The 18,811-nt window shown below is 25.6% G+C and overlaps 3 protein-coding genes across 3 annotated transcripts; all 3 read right to left on the minus strand.

Annotated features, from left to right (window-relative positions):
- Positions 1-7,079: 7,079 nt before the first annotated feature.
- Phum_PHUM171800 (uncharacterized protein) lies at positions 7,080-9,237 on the minus strand (the record flags this gene model as incomplete). Its single annotated transcript, XM_002425026.1, has 3 exons — positions 7,080-8,158; positions 8,285-8,434; positions 9,045-9,237. 3 exons carry the CDS (start codon positions 9,235-9,237, stop codon positions 7,080-7,082), a joined length of 1,422 nt encoding a protein of 473 aa, XP_002425071.1.
- Positions 9,238-10,139: 902 nt separating this feature from the next.
- Phum_PHUM171810 (DNA replication licensing factor MCM8, putative) lies at positions 10,140-13,678 on the minus strand (the record flags this gene model as incomplete). The annotated part of the gene is made up of 15 exons (XM_002425027.1): positions 10,140-10,340; positions 10,424-10,585; positions 10,663-10,885; positions 10,968-11,095; positions 11,176-11,388; positions 11,517-11,677; positions 11,752-11,971; positions 12,046-12,195; positions 12,284-12,388; positions 12,504-12,640; positions 12,710-12,829; positions 12,905-13,064; positions 13,140-13,372; positions 13,453-13,641; positions 13,675-13,678. The coding sequence occupies 15 exons, from the start codon at positions 13,676-13,678 to the stop codon at positions 10,140-10,142; spliced, it is 2,406 nt and encodes an 801-aa protein (XP_002425072.1).
- A 1,028-nt stretch (positions 13,679-14,706) lies between these two features.
- Phum_PHUM171820 (uncharacterized protein) lies at positions 14,707-18,552 on the minus strand (the record flags this gene model as incomplete). Its single annotated transcript, XM_002425028.1, has 15 exons — positions 14,707-15,204; positions 15,282-15,440; positions 15,521-15,651; positions 15,740-15,891; positions 16,001-16,127; positions 16,205-16,395; positions 16,466-16,671; positions 16,746-16,874; positions 16,942-17,091; positions 17,166-17,243; positions 17,359-17,622; positions 17,696-17,806; positions 17,881-17,981; positions 18,073-18,253; positions 18,349-18,552. The coding sequence occupies 15 exons, from the start codon at positions 18,550-18,552 to the stop codon at positions 14,707-14,709; spliced, it is 2,682 nt and encodes an 893-aa protein (XP_002425073.1).
- Positions 18,553-18,811: the final 259 nt, after the last annotated feature.

Here is an 18,811-nt window from a genome sequence, read left to right on the forward strand (position 1 = left end):
AGAGAGAAAGAGAGAAAGAGAGAGAGAGAAAGAGAGAGAGAGAAAAAGAGAGAGAAAGGAAAAGAATAATATATATTAAAAAAAAACAGGTATATGACTGACGGTACTACTACTACTACTACCACCACCACCTTTCAAATTTACACTCGTGTTACTTAAAAAGCAATTAGAATTTTACCTCAATCTCTTTTTTTGTTTTTCTTTCTCTTCTCATATTAATAAAACAATAATAATAATAATGGTAATAATAATAATAATAATAATTTACTTTTCGCATATTGAATAAACGGGTAAACTTAATGGTTAAATGCAAGAATGAGACAAATTTTTTTTTTTTTTTTTAAACTGTTGACCAATTTCATTAAAAAACACTTGTTAATAATTTTGTTTACAAAATTTTAAAAAATTTAAAACTTTAAAATTATTATACGTCACACACGCACACACACGCACAATTTAAATTTCAAAAGTCATTATAGTAGCAAAAAAAAAAAAAAGAAAAAGAAAAAAAAATGCGATCATGGTCCACCACAAATCCAGCATCAATTTTGACACGATGCTACATTTCTCAAATAAAACATAATCTCATAAGAGTTTATTATTATTATTATTATTATTATTTCCATCGTTTCATTGCCTTTTAGGAAGTGACCATTTAAAATTAAATGACTCTGAGGTCAGTCCACGGGTGTTTCTTCTTCAACGTTATTAAACCCCCTTCATATTATTATATTTTAAAAAAAAGTTTACAATATTAAAAATTATAATAAATAATAATACATTTTAAAATTTTAAAATTTATTATTTAAAAAAAAAAAAAATCTCTTTGGAAATAATAAAATTCCCTGGAGGATAGAAATGAAAAACGAAAAATTATAAAGAATGACTGGACATAAGAAATCGCAAAAAATAAAAACATAAAAAAAAAAAAAAAAAATTAACGCAACGCACACACACACACACACACACACAAAAATAAATCAAAGTCAACAACTGACTTATTAATTTTTTTTTTTTTTATCTATTGCCACGTCATTTGATTAAACATGGAAGCTTCTTGCTAATTTAAAAAAAAAAATTTTTTTTTCTTTTTGTTTTGTTTTGTTTAAAGACTCAACAAATCAGATTTTGCAAGAAATTTTTTTTTCTACACCTTTTCAATGGTTACAAACGAACAAAACTAGAAATAATAATAAAGCGTCATTACACGCATAATGTTTTAAATTCGGAGCAAGAATAATTAAGTTTTTTTTTTTTAAGTTTTCATAGTTGGTTTATTTAAATATATATAAATAAGTAAAGTTAGAGACCATCTTAAAATTTAATACCATATACTAGTTGTTTGGTGTGGAAGAAAGTAATGACGTTAAAAACGAAAAACATTTGGGGATACGTTGTTTTGTTTAAGCCAAAAACATTTTGTTGTAACACAAATCGACAAAATCTCCTCTTATTGTCTCCTAGCTAACAACATGTTCAACACGATTATGAAATTTTTTTAAATAGTACGAAAAAAAAAAAAATTTATAATTTCCACCTTTTATTTTCCTTATTAAACCAAAAAATAATTTTTTAGTAAATTTTCATTTACTTAAACCTGATATAAAAAAAAATCATTTTCGATTCTGCTTTAAAATAAAATAAAATAAACAAAAATAGAAAAGAAAATTCTTTATATAAAAAAAAAAAAAAGAAGGAAAAGAAATAAAATTTGCAAATAGTAGAAAAGTTAAAATGAGTCGCGGAAAAAGACGAAAGGATCAGGTGATCGAGGGAGGGAAAAGCGTAGGAGACACACCGAGGGAAGAGACGAACAGGGGAAGGAAGGAGAGAGAGAAAAAAAAAAAAAAAAGGGACTGCGAACTTCAAATCGGCTCAAAGAATCCAGAAATAAAAGAGGGTCCGAGGGGAGAATGAGAATAAGGAAAAAGAGAAAGAGGTGGAGTAGGAAAAATTGGGTGGCACGCGGGAACGGGGAGAGGGGAGGGAGTAAGGGAAGAAGGGAAGAAGGGAGAAAGGGAAAAATGGGTGTCGAAACCCCGGCAAGAACACGGGCCAGACTTCGATCTCATCGGGAGCGGACGCGCGGGAAACGGGAGAGGAAAGGATAAGAGAGAGAGAGAGAGAAGGAAAATGATATGACATGTGGATGGGCTCGAAAAACAGAAATGAAAAAAAAAAAAAAAAAAAAAAAAAAAAGCACACGTCCTCTCAATCTGCAACGACTTTTTGGTCTTGCCTCTTACCGATTACCAAACATTACTTTGAGATTTTCTCCGTTTGAAATCTCCCCTCACTCACTCACTTTCTACCACCAACCCTTCTTTTTTCTCCACATCCCTATTCCTCCCGGGTCTGACGTCCCCAACCACCTCCCTCTTCATTCATTCTTCCCCCCCCCCGGGACTTTTATGTTTTTGATTAAAATTAGACTGCAGCAAAAACACGTTGATGCCTTAAAAGAAGAAACAAAACTAAAGCTAAAAACGAAATCTCACAGTCATTTTATTTCGATTTTAAAATGCTCCCAGATTTGAAAATTTTCCTCTTTTTTGTTCTAAAAACATTTGGTGTCGTTTTAACGCTATGATTACAACAACTTTTACATTTAAAAAAAATATATATATATATAAAATAAAAAAACAGGTACAATTAAATACAATTAATATTAATTATTTATTATTAATATTAATTATTTTCCTTATGATTGATTGACTGACTGATTGATTGATTGATTAAATTGACTCAATAAATAAATATTTTCAACAATTTTCACAAATTGAAACACTTGATAAACAACAAAAAAATTTTCCCTTCTTAAAGAAAATATTTTTAATAATAAATAGATTTCTTTAATATGATTGAATATTAAAATAATTAAAATTTTAAAAACCAAAAACTTTAGTATAAAAAAAAAAAAAAACAAAATGGTGAAAACTTAACGACAACAAAAAAAAAACTTAACGAGTGCCAAAATTTCAGTTAAACATTTTTTTTTTTTTTGCAACAAAGAAACTATAATAAAAAACAATAACATATTAATAATAATAATAATAAGAAAAGAAAGAAAAGCACTCATTCTCATTTACACAATTTAAATTAATTTTTTAATGACAAAAAATCATTAAAAATTTACAACAGTGATTATTAATTCATAATCGTGTGTTATGAACAATAAAAAAATAACAAAGACAGACGAAACAAAATTATTTATTATGACAATAATAATAATAATAATGACAAAAATATGATCATCATCATACACACTAATAATTCATCCTTACAATTTTTTTTTTTAAAAATTTTAATAAGAACAATTTGCAAACCTTAAACAATTTAAATATTTATTCGAAATGTCACTAATAATAATAAAATAATAATTTGGTAGTAATTTAACTTTTAATAAAACGACTGCACTGTACAATACGATTACCAATATTTTTATTAATAAGTTAAATCGAGTAAAAAATTTAAAATAAAAATGAAGGATTTAAAAAAATTTTTACCATTTCAATTCAATCAGTTTAGTTTACACATACATACATACATACATACATTCATAGAAAAAAGCAGTTGAGTAGTAAAAAAAAAAAAAAATTTTTTTTTTTTTAAATTAATTGTTTATTGTAGAGTTAGGTGGTTTGGGTTTGGAATTTTTTCTTTTTTTTTTTTAAATGACAAGTGATCGATGTAGGTTAGTCTTAAGCAATACATTCGTATAGCCTTGAAATAAAGCCGTTTATGAATGTGTAATTGCACAGGTCATCGTCATCAACATCACCATTATCATCATCATCATCAATATCATCGTAATCATAATTGTTAAAACGAATGAAATGAATTGGGAATACAATAAAGAGAAGAATTTATTTCCCTCGTATAAATAATTAATACAATGAGTACCATTTTAAAATCATATATTATTGTAATCTTTTAATAAAAGCCTGTCGGAATCGAACCGCATTACGCTTCCGCCAAAAGAAAATAGAACCGTGTGTAAATGTAAAAAGGGCTTACTTGTTTAATTAGCAACATATAAACCAAATATACAATAATATCATTTCTTATATAATCAAACAATCAAAATAAATAAAATTTATTTTTTGTTTCATATGTAACTACCTTAGTCGTATGTATATATAAACAATTAAAAATAAAATAAATAAAATTTGACAGATAGATTTTGTTTTGATATAATACTCGTGTATTTAGAAGGTTAAAAATGAGTAGCCTGTGTGTGTGTGTGTGTTATTCGGATCATGCATCCGCGCCGGTTTAAAAAATCCAAAATTCACAGAAATCTTACCTCCGACTCTATACATATTAGCAGCCATAGTATCATCCGTAACAATCATGTGCACTAATTCAAATAATAATTAAACTAAGTAACAAATAAATGTTGAATATCACAAAAAAAAATTTGAACGCGAACATACACAACACAACTCCATTTTAACTTGCTTCCCCAAGCTTACATAGAATAAAAAAACTTGAATTTTTTTTTTTTTTAAAAACCATCGACGCGACCTCTAACGTTATTTTTTTTTTTTTTCCTTAAAACTTTCTTTTATTTTTTTTCCCGCCTTTTTTTAAAAATTTTTTTTCCTAAACAAATTTTTATTTATTTATTTATTTATTAATCATGCAAATAATTTTTTTTATGAAAACAATCATTTAAAAAAAAAAAAAATCAAGGAATCAAGTGAAAATTCTTTTTTGATTACTATATAAACTATTTATTTATTATGAATCTATAAAAAAAATCAATTTATTTACCATGTACACAAGAGTAAAAAAAAAAAAAATGATGATGATAGACTCAAAAGTATTTTTAATTATTTAAAAAAAATTATTATGATAATAATAATAATAATAATAATACACAATGTACTTTTATTCACAATACCGCGAAATATGTACAATAAGCTTACTTCCCCTTCCACAAATAATAATATTAATAATAATAATAATAATAATAATTAAATATTTAATTACAAAATAATAATAATAATAAAGTAATAAAAAACATGGGGGTGAATGGGTGTGTGTGTGTGTGTGGGGAGAGAGAAATAAATAAAACTCACTTAGAGCTATAAAAAAAAAATTTAAATTTAAATTTAAATTTAAATTTCATCAAACTGCTAAATAATATATATGCTTTACTATAAAAAATTTTAATAATAATAATAATAGATATACAAAATAATATTAATAAAACAAATAATAATAATAATTTAAAAAAAAAAAAAAAAATGATTAATTAAAAACTAATAAAAATTTTTTTAATATTTTATATAAGAAATAAAAATAATAATAATTAACAATGTTATTTTAATAAATAAATGGAAAACCAATTAAAAAATTAAAATTTATCAATACATATATATATATACATAAGTATGGATAAAAATATATGTATATGTGTGTGTGTGTGTGTGTCAATGACATTATTTATTTATTTATGCTAAAAAATTTTTTTTTATTATAATTAAAAATATTTATTAAGAGAACAGTCTTTAAGAATTATTATTATTATTATTATATTTTGGCTTTTATATCAGCCATTTTAATTATAAAAAAAAAATTATTTCAAATGATAATTTAGCCCAACAACAAGTGGTTCAAAATGGCGGAAAAAAATTTTTTTTTTTTTTTTTTTTAATTTTCTAAAGGCACAAATTTTTTTTTTTTTTACGTTCGTTCTTTCACTAAATTCTTTTTCATTTTTTTTTTAATTAAAATGTATTTATTAACATAATTATGAATGTTATTTATTTATTTATTTATTAATTAAGTAGGAAAGAAAAAAATTTTTTTTTTTTTTTTTTTTTAGGCACGTCATGAAAGACATTTTTATAAATAAGATATTAAAAATATTGTTCTTAATAACTAAATGTTCTGTTCGAAAAAATAAAATAAAAAATTGTTTAAATTAAAATAAATTTTTTCCTTACAGTTTATTTTTTATATTTATATTTTTATGTATATAGTATATATATATTTATACTGTATAAAGTATTTATATACTTTAGATTAATTAATATTGCTTTTTTTATTTATTTAATAAATAAATAAAATAATATCAAAATTAAAATTATTTATTTATTTATTTTCGTGCCTAATTAGAAGAAAAAATTAAAATTAAAAGCAGACTTTTGAAAAAAAAAAATAAAATAAAATTTTTTAATTACTACTATTATTGTTATTATTATTATTATTATTATTCAATAAAAAAAATATTAAAACTAAATCTCATGTTTTTTACTTTTGGAAACAATTTCACAAATGTTTCATAAACATTTTTAATAATAATAATACTTTTTTAATTATTGATTTGATATTAAAAAAAAAAAAAATTATGATCGAGTTTGACTTTGTCAAAAGCAGAAAAAAAAAAAAATAACAATTAAAATTTTGACACAATTAATTTATTTATACATTTTTTTTTCTTTTCATGAGTATTTTTTAATTTAAATTTAAATTTAAATTTAAATGTTCGAAAAAAAAAAAAAAAAAAAAAATTCATAGCAAAGCAAAATAGTAAAAAAAAAAAAAAAAAGAAAAAAAAAATTTAGTTATGAAAATATTTTCCTTATAAATATTTATTATTATTATTATTATTATTATTATTATTATTATTATTATTAATATTATTATTATTATTGTCTTATATAATGAGAAAAATAAGAACTTTTTTTTTTCTTTATATTTTAATGCTTATGTGCTAAACTTTACATTTTAATTTTTCATACTTCTCCTTTCTTTTTCAGACTATTTCTAGAATTACATTCAAGCTAAACGAGACATTATGTCCTTATTATATATATATTACAAATTATTATTATTCAAATTTTTCAATTTGGCACTTTATTATTATTATTATTATTAATATAATTTCTGTTGTTGTTGTTGTTGTAGCTCTATGTAGTTCCAATAAAGATTTTTATTAATTATTTGTCTTTATCCGGCATTTTTAGATAAATTCAAAGGAACATCTGTAAAAATAATATTATAAAATATATGTTTTACTGTTTTTTGTTTTTTAAAATGTCTAACATTACAAAACTATTAAAATAATATCACAAAGTGAAAAGTATAAAACAATGAAAAGTAAAATGAAAAAAAATCTTACCAGAAGTACTATCCTCTCTTTTAATTTCATTAATTGGAGGTTGCCCCGGCCAATAACTATACTGCGATGTAGGATATGGTGATACCAAACCGTGATATGAACCACCCGGAAGAGAGCTGGACACGTGAGGATGATGGTGATACGGCACTCCCCACAAAGCAGAAGAAGCACCTCTAAAAGAGGAGGGCATGCCGAAATAAGAGTGATGGGCTGCCGGGGACTGTGGAAGAAAATGAGGATACAATAATGGAGAATGTAAATATGGGAATTGAACGGACGGAAACTGAACGTTGCGCAAAGACGCATCTCCGGAAGAAGGAACGGGAAGAGGAGGAGATGATTGCATGCTTTGAGACGGAGAATTCCTTCTTGATTTCGGACTCGGCTCCGGAGATGGTTCTTCTTTGGGTGATTTCAAAAGAGTCCTCAAAAAAGATGATGATTCTTGATCTTGTGACTCTTCTTTCACCGCCAACAGGGATGTGATGCTGTAACTGCTTACTCCCTTGCTATTCCCCTGCGTAGGAGGAGACTGACCATTTTCAAAACTCGTTTTACATCTCTGCCTTTTTAAATTTAACTGAGACTGATCGTCCAAATTACCACCCACCAAACTAACCCGTTCAAATTCTCTTAAAATCCTTTTTCTCGGAGAAAACATACTCGGGCTGAGTTTTTGTAAAGATTGAGCACTTTCACTTGACTTAAAACAGTAATCCCACAATCGTTGAATCAATAAATTGAGTCTACCATTTTTAATTGCACAATTTTTTAACTTAACAGCTTGTTGGTAACCATTCAGATTACTCAACGATTTCCAATTTATCACTTTTTCAATTGAATCAAAAGGACGTCTCCTTTTTCTTTTAATTGTTAAGCTATTAGTTCTCCTGACGTGAAAGGCACGAGGGAGAGGAATCATAAAAAAACTCATGTCATGACTGGCTGCTTTCCTAGGGGACATCTGTTTCCAACAGTGATCTCTTTGCCATGGAGAAAGCTGAACAGACGAATTATCATCTGATACTGAAAGAAATACATATATTAGAGTATTAAATATTAATATTTTGATGAAACTACAAATTTATATTTTAAACCATGAAAAACTCTACATAAAAATAAATAATAATAAATAAATAAAAATTTACAAACCACTAAGGGATGTAGTGCTTTCTTGTCGAATACTATTTGTGACCATTGAAGTTGTGACAGGTGGAGGCCAATAAGTTTTCTTTGGTACTGGTATCCAAGACATTTTTTCTCCATCTCTTCTATGGGATAGCTCCAATATAAATTTTCCATCTTAAACATTAAAAATAATTTCAATGCATTAATTTCTAATTTAATAATAATCGATAATAAAATAAAAAAAACGATGCAGTCAAACGTTAAGCACAACAGTTAAACTATAAATAAAATATATGAAAATAATTAACTTCTTAAAACTTTTTTTATCTTACTATGTATGTTTTTTTAAAATGTTTTTTAATTATTAATAATATATTTATTAAATTTTTTAATCAAAAAAAAAAATTTGATAAATATAGTAATATAGAAAGACATCTTTACTATTTTAAAATGTATAAACACATCTGAATTATTTTACTTATTTTACAAAACATTTTTCATAATGAATTAAAGAAAAAAATATTTTAGTTGTGTTAAGACAATAAGAGGAATAATAATTAAATAAATAATTTATTTTCATTTATAATAATTTAAAATTAATTAAAATTATATATTTTACATGAAAAAAAGACTAAAGTACAGCATTAACGTAAACAATTCAGTATTTGCAGGTAGTTGTTGTTAATATTTACTGTCATATTTAGTGAAAGATTTTGAATTAATTACAACAATTATATATTATTGAAATTTAATAAATAAATTTAATTAATAAATGACAGAATACCTTTGAAAAATTTAAGTCTTCCTCCGGAGGACGCATATACCTGTTCGCTGTAATCGCTGTTGGGGCTATGATTTTGCTCAGTCGATTGACTTTTATTACTCTTACAATCATCGGTTTCTGTCCCATTTATACTTTTTTCTTCGTTCATTATGGCACATGATGTACTAGACGCGGATTCCTCAACAACACGCATCTTCTAAACTCTAGTTTAGGAAAACAACATATTTCTGGCCCAAAACTCTGCACTGCATTTGTCGGCCGGCATTTTAAAAACCGTTTTACCTTATTCAGGCTATATTTTATCCTTTTTTATTGCGTTCATTATATAAAAATCTAATGAAGCTGTTACATTATGTTTTCTAAAGATATTGTTGCCGAAATAAACATGAGTTCTCATAAACGTCACATGAGAGCTCATTTTCAAAACTGAAGAAATTAAGAGAGAATTTCTAAATAAACTCGACTTACAATTTCATTTTTTTAATTAAATTTTCAATGACTATAAAAACTACCTTCACCAACTCAATGATTAGTTAAATTCTAGTACTTTTTAACAAATTTTAGAATGCACGCCCAGTGGCCATATTTTTGGTCACACCGCCTTTTTACAATTTTCTACTCATAGAGTAAAATAAAGCGGACAAATACTTTTGATATTCAAAATTCGGGTTAGGTAATTTTAAAAAATATTCGAAAATTATTTTTAAATTAATTTAAAATACTCGCATAAACAAATAAAAAATAATAATTTTGTCATTGTACTTTAATTGTAACTAAACTAATCATAAACCTAAATTTTGGATAATAAATACTTTTACCATTAAATTGATACTTACCATTTTAATTGAATTTCGTTATTCAAAAAAAAAATCCTAATAAAATTAATATTTTTCACCTATTAATACGTGTAGATAATTTAAAAAAAAACAAATATGTCAATATAAATTAATTTTAATAAATAATTAACCATTTCTGACAAAAACAAAAAATAACATTTGATTCCTAATGTGTAGTATGTACAAAAAATTATAATTTTAACTTTTTTTATAAAATTATATTTAATCAATTATTCTTCTATTTATAATCAAATGTATGTTAATCGACGGAAAGTAACTGATATGTCTGATTTCCTTTTTTTAACAAATATCCTTGCAAATTCAAAGTAGATAAAAAATTAGAAAATTCACTAACTCCTATGGAAGCATGTGTCGCCAATTCTTTTAATTCATTATAAGAAAATGTAGATTTATTGAGCATTTCGGATCTCTTTTGTAGTGCACTAATAAACTTTTTCGTCTAAAATTAAATTTTTATAAAGTAACGAATAATGTTGAGAAATGATAAAACCTTTTAATAAAAAAATTACATTAGTTACATACTTGGTTTTTACTACTCGTACCAGAACCATTTTGAGATCTCATAAAATCTAATTTTCCAAATTCATCAACGTACATATCTAATAAACTGTGTCTAAGAATTTCAACGACTTCTTCAGCATCTTCAGCAGTTGCTTCTTCTCTTAATTCCAATTTTGCTCTGGCCTATTAACGACAAAATTTACTCATGTTGGTAAATTAAAACATACTTAAAAGTAAATAAAAACTAAAATATAAATAACCTCTGTAAATCTTATAAGAGATTCCAATTGTCGTGGAGTGACTGGAGTTGAATCGTTATTTTGATGACATTGTCTTAATTCTGTATAAAATTTTATAAGAATTTCCGAAGCTTTTTCACTAATTTTCGGCTTGACATATTGTTTGGCGTAGGCAATATATTTTCTAAGAAGTTGATGGGGAATAAGATCCAGCTCTTCTCCCGGTAAAAGTTTTAATTTGCTTCTGAAAATTTTTTTTGGCATGTTGCATAGAAATAGAAAAAACAAAAAAAAAGAATGTAAAAATATTTTAAAGTTTTATTTACAATAAAGATTCTTTCTGGCTTTGCAATGGACTCTCAAAAAAGGAACTTGAAAAACTTGAAATGGTTGTCATTCCCTTCTCCCCAGAATGTAAAGCCATGACATGACTGGAAAGCATTGAATCTGTTTCCTTTAATTAATATATTTTAAAAAACTACTTTTTCGTGATTAATTACAAAAAAAAAAAAAAAAAATACTCGTGAAACTTACCACGCTCGGTTGATCCATTAAAATAAAAATAAGATCAAATCGTGAAAGAAGAGCCGGTCCTAATTTTAAATTTTCAGCAACTGTTTTAGCTTTGTTGTAATGACCACCAACAGGATTTGCTGCTGCCAATATGGACGCTCTACAAGGTAATGTGCATATAACTCCTGACTTTGCAATACTCACAGTTTGTTGTTCCATCGCTTCAAGCAAAGCCTTCAAATAATCAATTTCTTTAAATTTTATTTTGTAATTATACAATAATAATAAAAAATTTTGATTTAATACAACTTTATTTATTAAGAATAATAAATTTAAATAATCGTGTAAAAACAATAAAATACCTGATGTTGAGAAGACATTTTATCAAATTCATCGATGCAACAACACCCTTGATCAGACAGAACCAAAGCACCAGCTTCAAGAATGTAATCACCACCAGTTTCTCTTCCTAAGCTAACAGTTAAACCAGATGTTGTACTCACGTTTCCACAAACATAAACACCTTCGGCGAAACACTTTAATTGTAGTTTTAAAAAAATAACATAAAATTATTTTAAAAATGTTGTCAAATATCACCTCTAGGAGTTGTGTTGGCACAAGCTTGAAGCATTCGCGATTTTCCTAAACCTGGATCTCCGACTATAAGTACATGAGGATTACCTCGGCAATCTTCATACCTTTGACATCCCCCAAACATGGCTAAAATTAAACCAGCTTTTACAATTTCATGTCCGAAAATGGTTGGACATAAGGACTGGACTATTAGGCGAAAAACATTTTTTTCAGAAAAAATTTCCTATTAAAAAATAAAATTATGTTAAAATTAATTTGCCAACGATTTTTAATTATAATATTTAAAATTTTAAAAACCTTTATTCCATTATAATTTTTTTCAGTAAATTCAATTCCAGGAATGCCACCTTTTTCTGAATTTTTACAGTTCATAACGGATATGACATCCATATACTGATGAAATATATTTGGATTTTTTTGCCTGGAATTCTCATCGACATTTCTTATCTGATGATAACAAAATTAACAGAATCATTATAAAAATTATTCCTATTTGTGTGAATTACAAGAAATTTACATTGTTTATGTTACTCACTTTAATTATTCCTGTCATGGCTGAAACTTCTCCTGGTGAACATGTATCTACCAAATCAGCTATTAATTCGCAATCAATACTTCTTGGTACTCTTCCGCTCTCTCTCTAAAAAAATGTAAAGTTACTAATTAAAAAATTAAATTTTTACTATTATTTTTTTCAGATTTATGCAGAATACAATAAGTAAAAAAATTTACATAAATTTTTAAAGAATACTTACATTGTCATCTGTTACAATTTCTTGAAGTCTAACATTTTGAAAGCTAACAGTTTTTGTATAGGGAGATGATAGAAGAGGTGTAAATGTTTTAGATCTACATTCTCGATCACAACAGTATTTTGGAGGAGTGTAAATCCCTGTTTATAAAATCTTACTCGATTAATTCATTTTAAATTTTAAAAAATTTACTTAATAACTTTATCTACCATCTAATTGTCTAAAACACTGAACAGATTCGCATATGTCACATTGAAAAGCCATCCAAGTGCAAACTAATTTTACTGAACCAACCCTTATTATAGTCCCTCTAACTGTTATTAATTTTCCTGTAAGAAAAAAATCACATAATAAAATAATAATTTAAAAATAAAAAATTATACATACAAAATACCAAATTTTACCAAAATAATTTGATTTTAAATTTCTGAGTTGCAATATCGGACCATAACTTAATAGCCTTGTGTAAATCATTGAAAGTTCTTTTCCAGCAAGAATACTATTTTGCTCACTTTCTAATTCGCATGTGTTTTCATCATCAGTATTTAATGCAGTTGATACAATCTATATTATCAAAGTAAATTTGTAAGTAAAACTATAAAAATAAAATTCATGGTTTATTATTAAAATTTAAATAACCTGATAAATTGCTAAACCTATACATGATAAAGTATAAAAAGGATTGTTTTTCAGTTCTTCTTCAAATGTTTCCCATGACGAATTAATTATTGGATCTTTTAGTAAAATGTTAACATCAATTGGAAAACTTAAAGATCTTTCTATATCAGCAACATTATATAAATTAGGATTTTCCTTTAAAAAAGTTTCAATCCCTTTAACTCTTTGAACAGTTGGTGAGTCTTCGTCGTATTCTAAATAGATTAAAATCAAAATACGATATTAAATTAAATAATTAATAGTTTTGTAAGTAAAAAAAAAAAAAAAAACTCACCTTCGCCTGCGAAATACAAATCCCAACCCTTGTAAGGACAATCGCGAATTGGATGAGAACCATTTTTCTTGACAGTTTCAACGTTTACTTCACATTCATCATTACAACCGGAGCTAAAAGAAAAATTTTTATTTCCCGTTTCACGATTTTTGTTACGGTAACGGTTTTTATAAAAAAATTTATTTTTTCCTTTAAAATATTTATATTTATTAAAATTTCCACTCATATTTTTATTCCTAGTATTAATGATTTAAATTTTAATAAAATATTTTGGCGGCAAATATTAATAAAAACATTTAATACAGGCTGCCAACTTAAAAATATTTTTTAACGCGGTAAAAGTTCTTTTTTTTTTAAATGGTAAATTTAATTTCATTTGAAAAGCAAAATTAAAAAAAAAAAAAAAACTTTAATTCATTCATTTATCTTTCAAGTACTTTTTTTTTTTTTCTCTAGAAATATTCAAAAGTTTAAAAATAGATGAATTCAACGGAAAATATTTTGTCATAATTTATAAGTTAATTAGTTTATCTATCAATCACCTACTTAATTACCGTTGATAATTTATAATGCGTTTTAAATAATTATTAGATAAAAATTTTAAAAAAAAAAAAAAAAAAACTAAACCGAAATAAAAATTTATTTCAGTTTTAAAAGTAAAATCATGAAGGTGTTTTATACAATTTTTTTAATATTCTTCATCGTTTCTTTTGCAACAGGCGTTAGAGAAGGATATAAAAGTTAATTTTTTTCTTATTTTTTTTTTTTTTTTTTACAAAAACAAAAAATTATTTAATTTTAATTTGAATTGTTTAATTTTTTTTATATATAGTATTCAGCAGCCTTTTTTCCAGTTCTGGACTTTTTTCTCCATGTACAAAATGCCCTAATCGACAATGTGTTAGTGATCGTGCTGTTGTTTTAGGTTACTGTTGTGGATGCGCTCGAGTTTCTGGTAAAAAAAAAAAAAACAAAAAAATTATTTATAATTGAAAATTTTTTCATTTTGCATTAATTATAATTTCATTTACAGATTTTTTACCCATTGATTGTCCAGTTTTACATCCCAATTGTCCAGTTGATGGAAGAAAATTATGTCGGGATTATGATTACATGTTAAATTGTTGTTGTCCTTAATGGTTTTTTACACATTTTTGATTTAAATATTAAATTTTTTTTATAATAAAATTCATTTTTTCAAAAGTTATATTATTATTATTTTTTTTTTTTTTTTCGTTTAACATCCTTTTTTAATTAAGTTACGCAAGGGCATTTGCAAGTTCCTGGTTGTCCTTTTCTTTTCAAAGGTTCATCGTCTTCGGGTGTCTCGTAACTCTCTGATAATGTACAAGAGCAAGACGTGGGAGTAGGAGGATCAATATCTGATGAACAAGTCGAAAGACTCGGAGATTTAGCACAAGTGCAAGATTCAGTTTTCGAACCAGCTTTCGATTTTGTACTTTTAGAAGATTTTGTACTTTTCGTAGATCTCGGACTCTGTTTAGATTTCGAGCTTTTTGTTGATTTTTTAGACACCAGCGAACATTTGTAGCTTGACACTTTTGATATTGCGTGACTTTTAGCTGATTTTTCAGTCGAATAAGTTTTCGTACTACTAAATGGTTCAGAAGTGGTTGATGACGTACTGTAACCTTCATATTCTTTAAGTGCATCTTCAAGTTTTTTCTCTCTTTCTTCGAAATTCGGTTGAAACATTTTACCTTCGGGATTTTCTTGGAATAAAAATTCTGACTGTAAATAATAAAATTAAACTCTCATGTATATTCAACATAATTTTATAATTCTTTTAAATTAAAATGAATACAAACAAGAAAATCAACGGGGTCATCGGGTCGTAGTCTGGCAACTTCAACCAAACCTCTAGTCAAAGTGGGAAATATATATTTCATTAAATAATGTCTAAGAGGCATTCCCATAACCAAAAGAGCTTTTTCTTCCATTTCTAATTCTCGATTTTTTAAAAGCATCTAAAATTTTTTTTTAAATAATAAATATATATATTTTATTAAACATTTAAATCATTATTATTATTTTCTGTATTCCTCACCCATTGTTCAATATTTTCTCTTTTTTCTTCATTTTTTTTTTTTATATCTTCTTTTTGAAGTCTTAAATTTTCTTTCATTTGATCCTCGCAAAATTTTCTTTGTTCGTTAATAATGTCTTCAACGGATTTATCTTTATTATCTAAAAAAATTATTATTATTATTATTATTATAAATTGAAACGAGTCAAATTAGTATTTTTATAATAAATATATTTTTACTATAATTTCGAGGAGGTCCGATTCTATTGACGATTGCTTTGAACGTTGAAGACATTAAAGGATCCGTATCGTTTTCTATATCGTATATCATCGGATGAATTTCTAATTCGTCGTAATAAATAAGCGGAGTGTTATCTTCGGTATTCAACGCTCTGAAATATCAATTAATAATAATTAAAATGCCAACAACCCCCTCCCCCTCCCCCCTCCTCCGGGGGGGTCATCACGAAAAAATTTTAAAAAGTTATCAGGTGAGTTTACCTAAATTGTGACAACCTACGACACATTTCAGCTTCTTCGTAATGAGAATTTAAAACGCTTTTTTCAGGCATTTTGATAACGCGATTAATAAGGTATTCGTCAGACGCATCCAAACTTTCAACGTATTCTATTTCGTCATAAAATTATAATTTTTTTTTTTTAAATTCTTTAAATTTTATAGTAATCAATTTTAATTTCGGTTACCTGGTAGTATCAAAGCATTACTCAAAGCAGAAACATCAATTTGTTCTTCATCATCAGCAGCATCTTTTTCAATTTGGGTTTCTTCATCAACTTCATAAAGTTTTTTCGTATCTTCCATCGTTTTCGGATACCCATCAATAACAAATCCTTTGTTTAAGCAAGCGTTGGACATCATTTTTTTTTTAAAAAACCTAAATGTGAGAAAAAAAATCAATTTTAAAAATTTATTTATAAAAAATTTTTAATTTATCGGCTACCTACTGAATAACATATTCTTCATCCAATCTCTTTTTTTCACTGCTGTTCATATTTTGTTCTATTTCCGCAAGCTTTGCAACTAACGTATCCAAATCTTCTTCTTCCTCTTCTTCTTCTTCATCATCTTCTTCTTCTTCTAAATTTTCATCATTGTCATCTTTTTCTTTGACGGATTCGTTTTTATTTTTAATCGCTTGTATTTTATCTTTCTAACATTCACGAAACAATCACTCTTTTATGTTTTACAAATAATTAATAATAATAATAATAAAATTATATTTACCATTTCTTGAATTGTATCTTGAATAATTTTTTTCACGTGTAAATGAGGGATATCATAATATTTGGATAATCTTGAAGCCATGAATGATTTTCCACTTGCAGGAGGACCGTGCATAAATATTTTTACTGGCTAAAATTAATACTTTTTGTAATGTTGTAACAAAAAAAAAGGAATAAGGGAAAACTTCTTTTGTTACCAATAATCCACGAGCTATTTTATATTCTTCAATTAATTTTTTAATGTTTTCATTAAATGGACGATCCGTACCCCAGACAATATTTTCTTTATTCATAATATAATTTGGATAAATATTTATATTGGCGGTAAGCATATCAAATATTTTTTGCTGAAAAAAAAACTTTTTTTTATAATAAATTCAACAGAAGAATTATTATTTTTTTTTAATTAAACATTATTTACCTCTACTTCATTATATAAAAAAGCTTCTTCTTTATTGACTTTAAGTACTTTACCATTTCCTAAATTTTTAGCTAAAAGCTAGAAAATATTTACAATTAATAAATTTTCATTGTTTATTCCTTTAACGTTTTAAAAAAAACAAAAAGGTTATGTTTGATTGGTATTTCTAAAAAAAACTCTTAAGTTAATAAACCTTAGCGACTTCATTTAATGTAATAGTTTGGGGATCCATTGCAACAATATAAGACATTTTTTCAGGAAAATCATCAATTATATTTCGAATTATCGAACTTAACGAATCGATATGTATGACGGGAAGAATATTTTTTCCAGAACCGAAAATGGGTAAATGTGGAGAATTCAACCACGCCATTTTGAAATATATATGTAAAATGTCTTCTTCGTGTCCGTAAGGTATTCCAGCACCGATAACAACAGTACGAAAATTTTTCGGATACTAAAAAAAAAAAAACTTAACGTTTATTATTATTAATATTAATCAAAAAAAATAAATTTAAAAAAAAAAATACCTTCTTCCCAAGTTCGGTTATTCTTTTTTCCAATTGACAGTGAATTTTATAATTCGAATGAGGTTTACGCTTTCGAAAATCTCTTTCGGTAAACGGCAGAGATGGATCATCCTAATAAATATTTTTTCAAATAATGGATTTGCTTCTTCTATTTTGTGTAACATAACTTTTCAAAGGATACGTACAGGATCGATCGGTTTAGTTTTTGCCCACGTTAGTAATGTGGATACCAGAATAAATGTACGACAATCTTGATATTTGGCAAAAAATTTCGGTTGTGTTTTTTCTAAATGTTCTAATCTTTTGTAAATACCTACAAAAAAAAAAAATAATTTTCATCGTTATTAAATTAATTATTACCCGGAATAAACTAATACCGTTAAAAATTAAAAATATCCTACATTCTGCAACCCATTTGGCTTCTTCAATTTGACTAGGATGACAGTATAAATCATTTGTTATGTCGTATACAATTACTCCGCACATAAGAATTTTTTCTAAATATTCCGATTTATTTTCATTATCTAATATTTCTATTATTCCCTCGGGTCTTTTATACTAAAAAATTTTTTCATAAATTTTGATTTTTTTTTTTTTTTATAAATAAAATGAAATATATATATAATGCATTAGTTATAATAATAGGTGCTTACATCGGGATTTTTTAAAAAATTTAAACTTCCAATAACTTCATATTCATCACTTCGATAATATTTACTAGTCGGTCTCTTTTCTTCACTTTCCGGATATAATTCATCATCATTTTTATCATCCATTGTTCCATCAAAATCATTATCTACATTTGAGTATTCACTTCTCATTTCTTCATCTTCTTCTTCATCATCTTCCAGTACCATGTTTCTTTTTATACTTGTTAAATACTAAAATTATTTGTTTAAAATAAATAAATAATTAATAATTTACAATTAACTTTTTTACATAATAAATGAAATAAATATTATTACTTTAACTAAATGAGATCCAATGAATGTATCTATTTCATTAATAAAAATTCTTGAAGGAAGAAATTCTGTAAATGGTTTTGTTTGAGTTTCTGGTGGTGGTTGATTTAATGCTCTTTGTCGGGCCGCTTCAAATTGCATTATATCTTCTAAA

This window comes from Pediculus humanus, genomic scaffold, assembly GCF_000006295.1.
Source record: "Pediculus humanus corporis 1103172107520 genomic scaffold, whole genome shotgun sequence".
Classification (NCBI taxonomy): Eukaryota; Metazoa; Arthropoda; class Insecta; order Psocodea; family Pediculidae; genus Pediculus; species Pediculus humanus.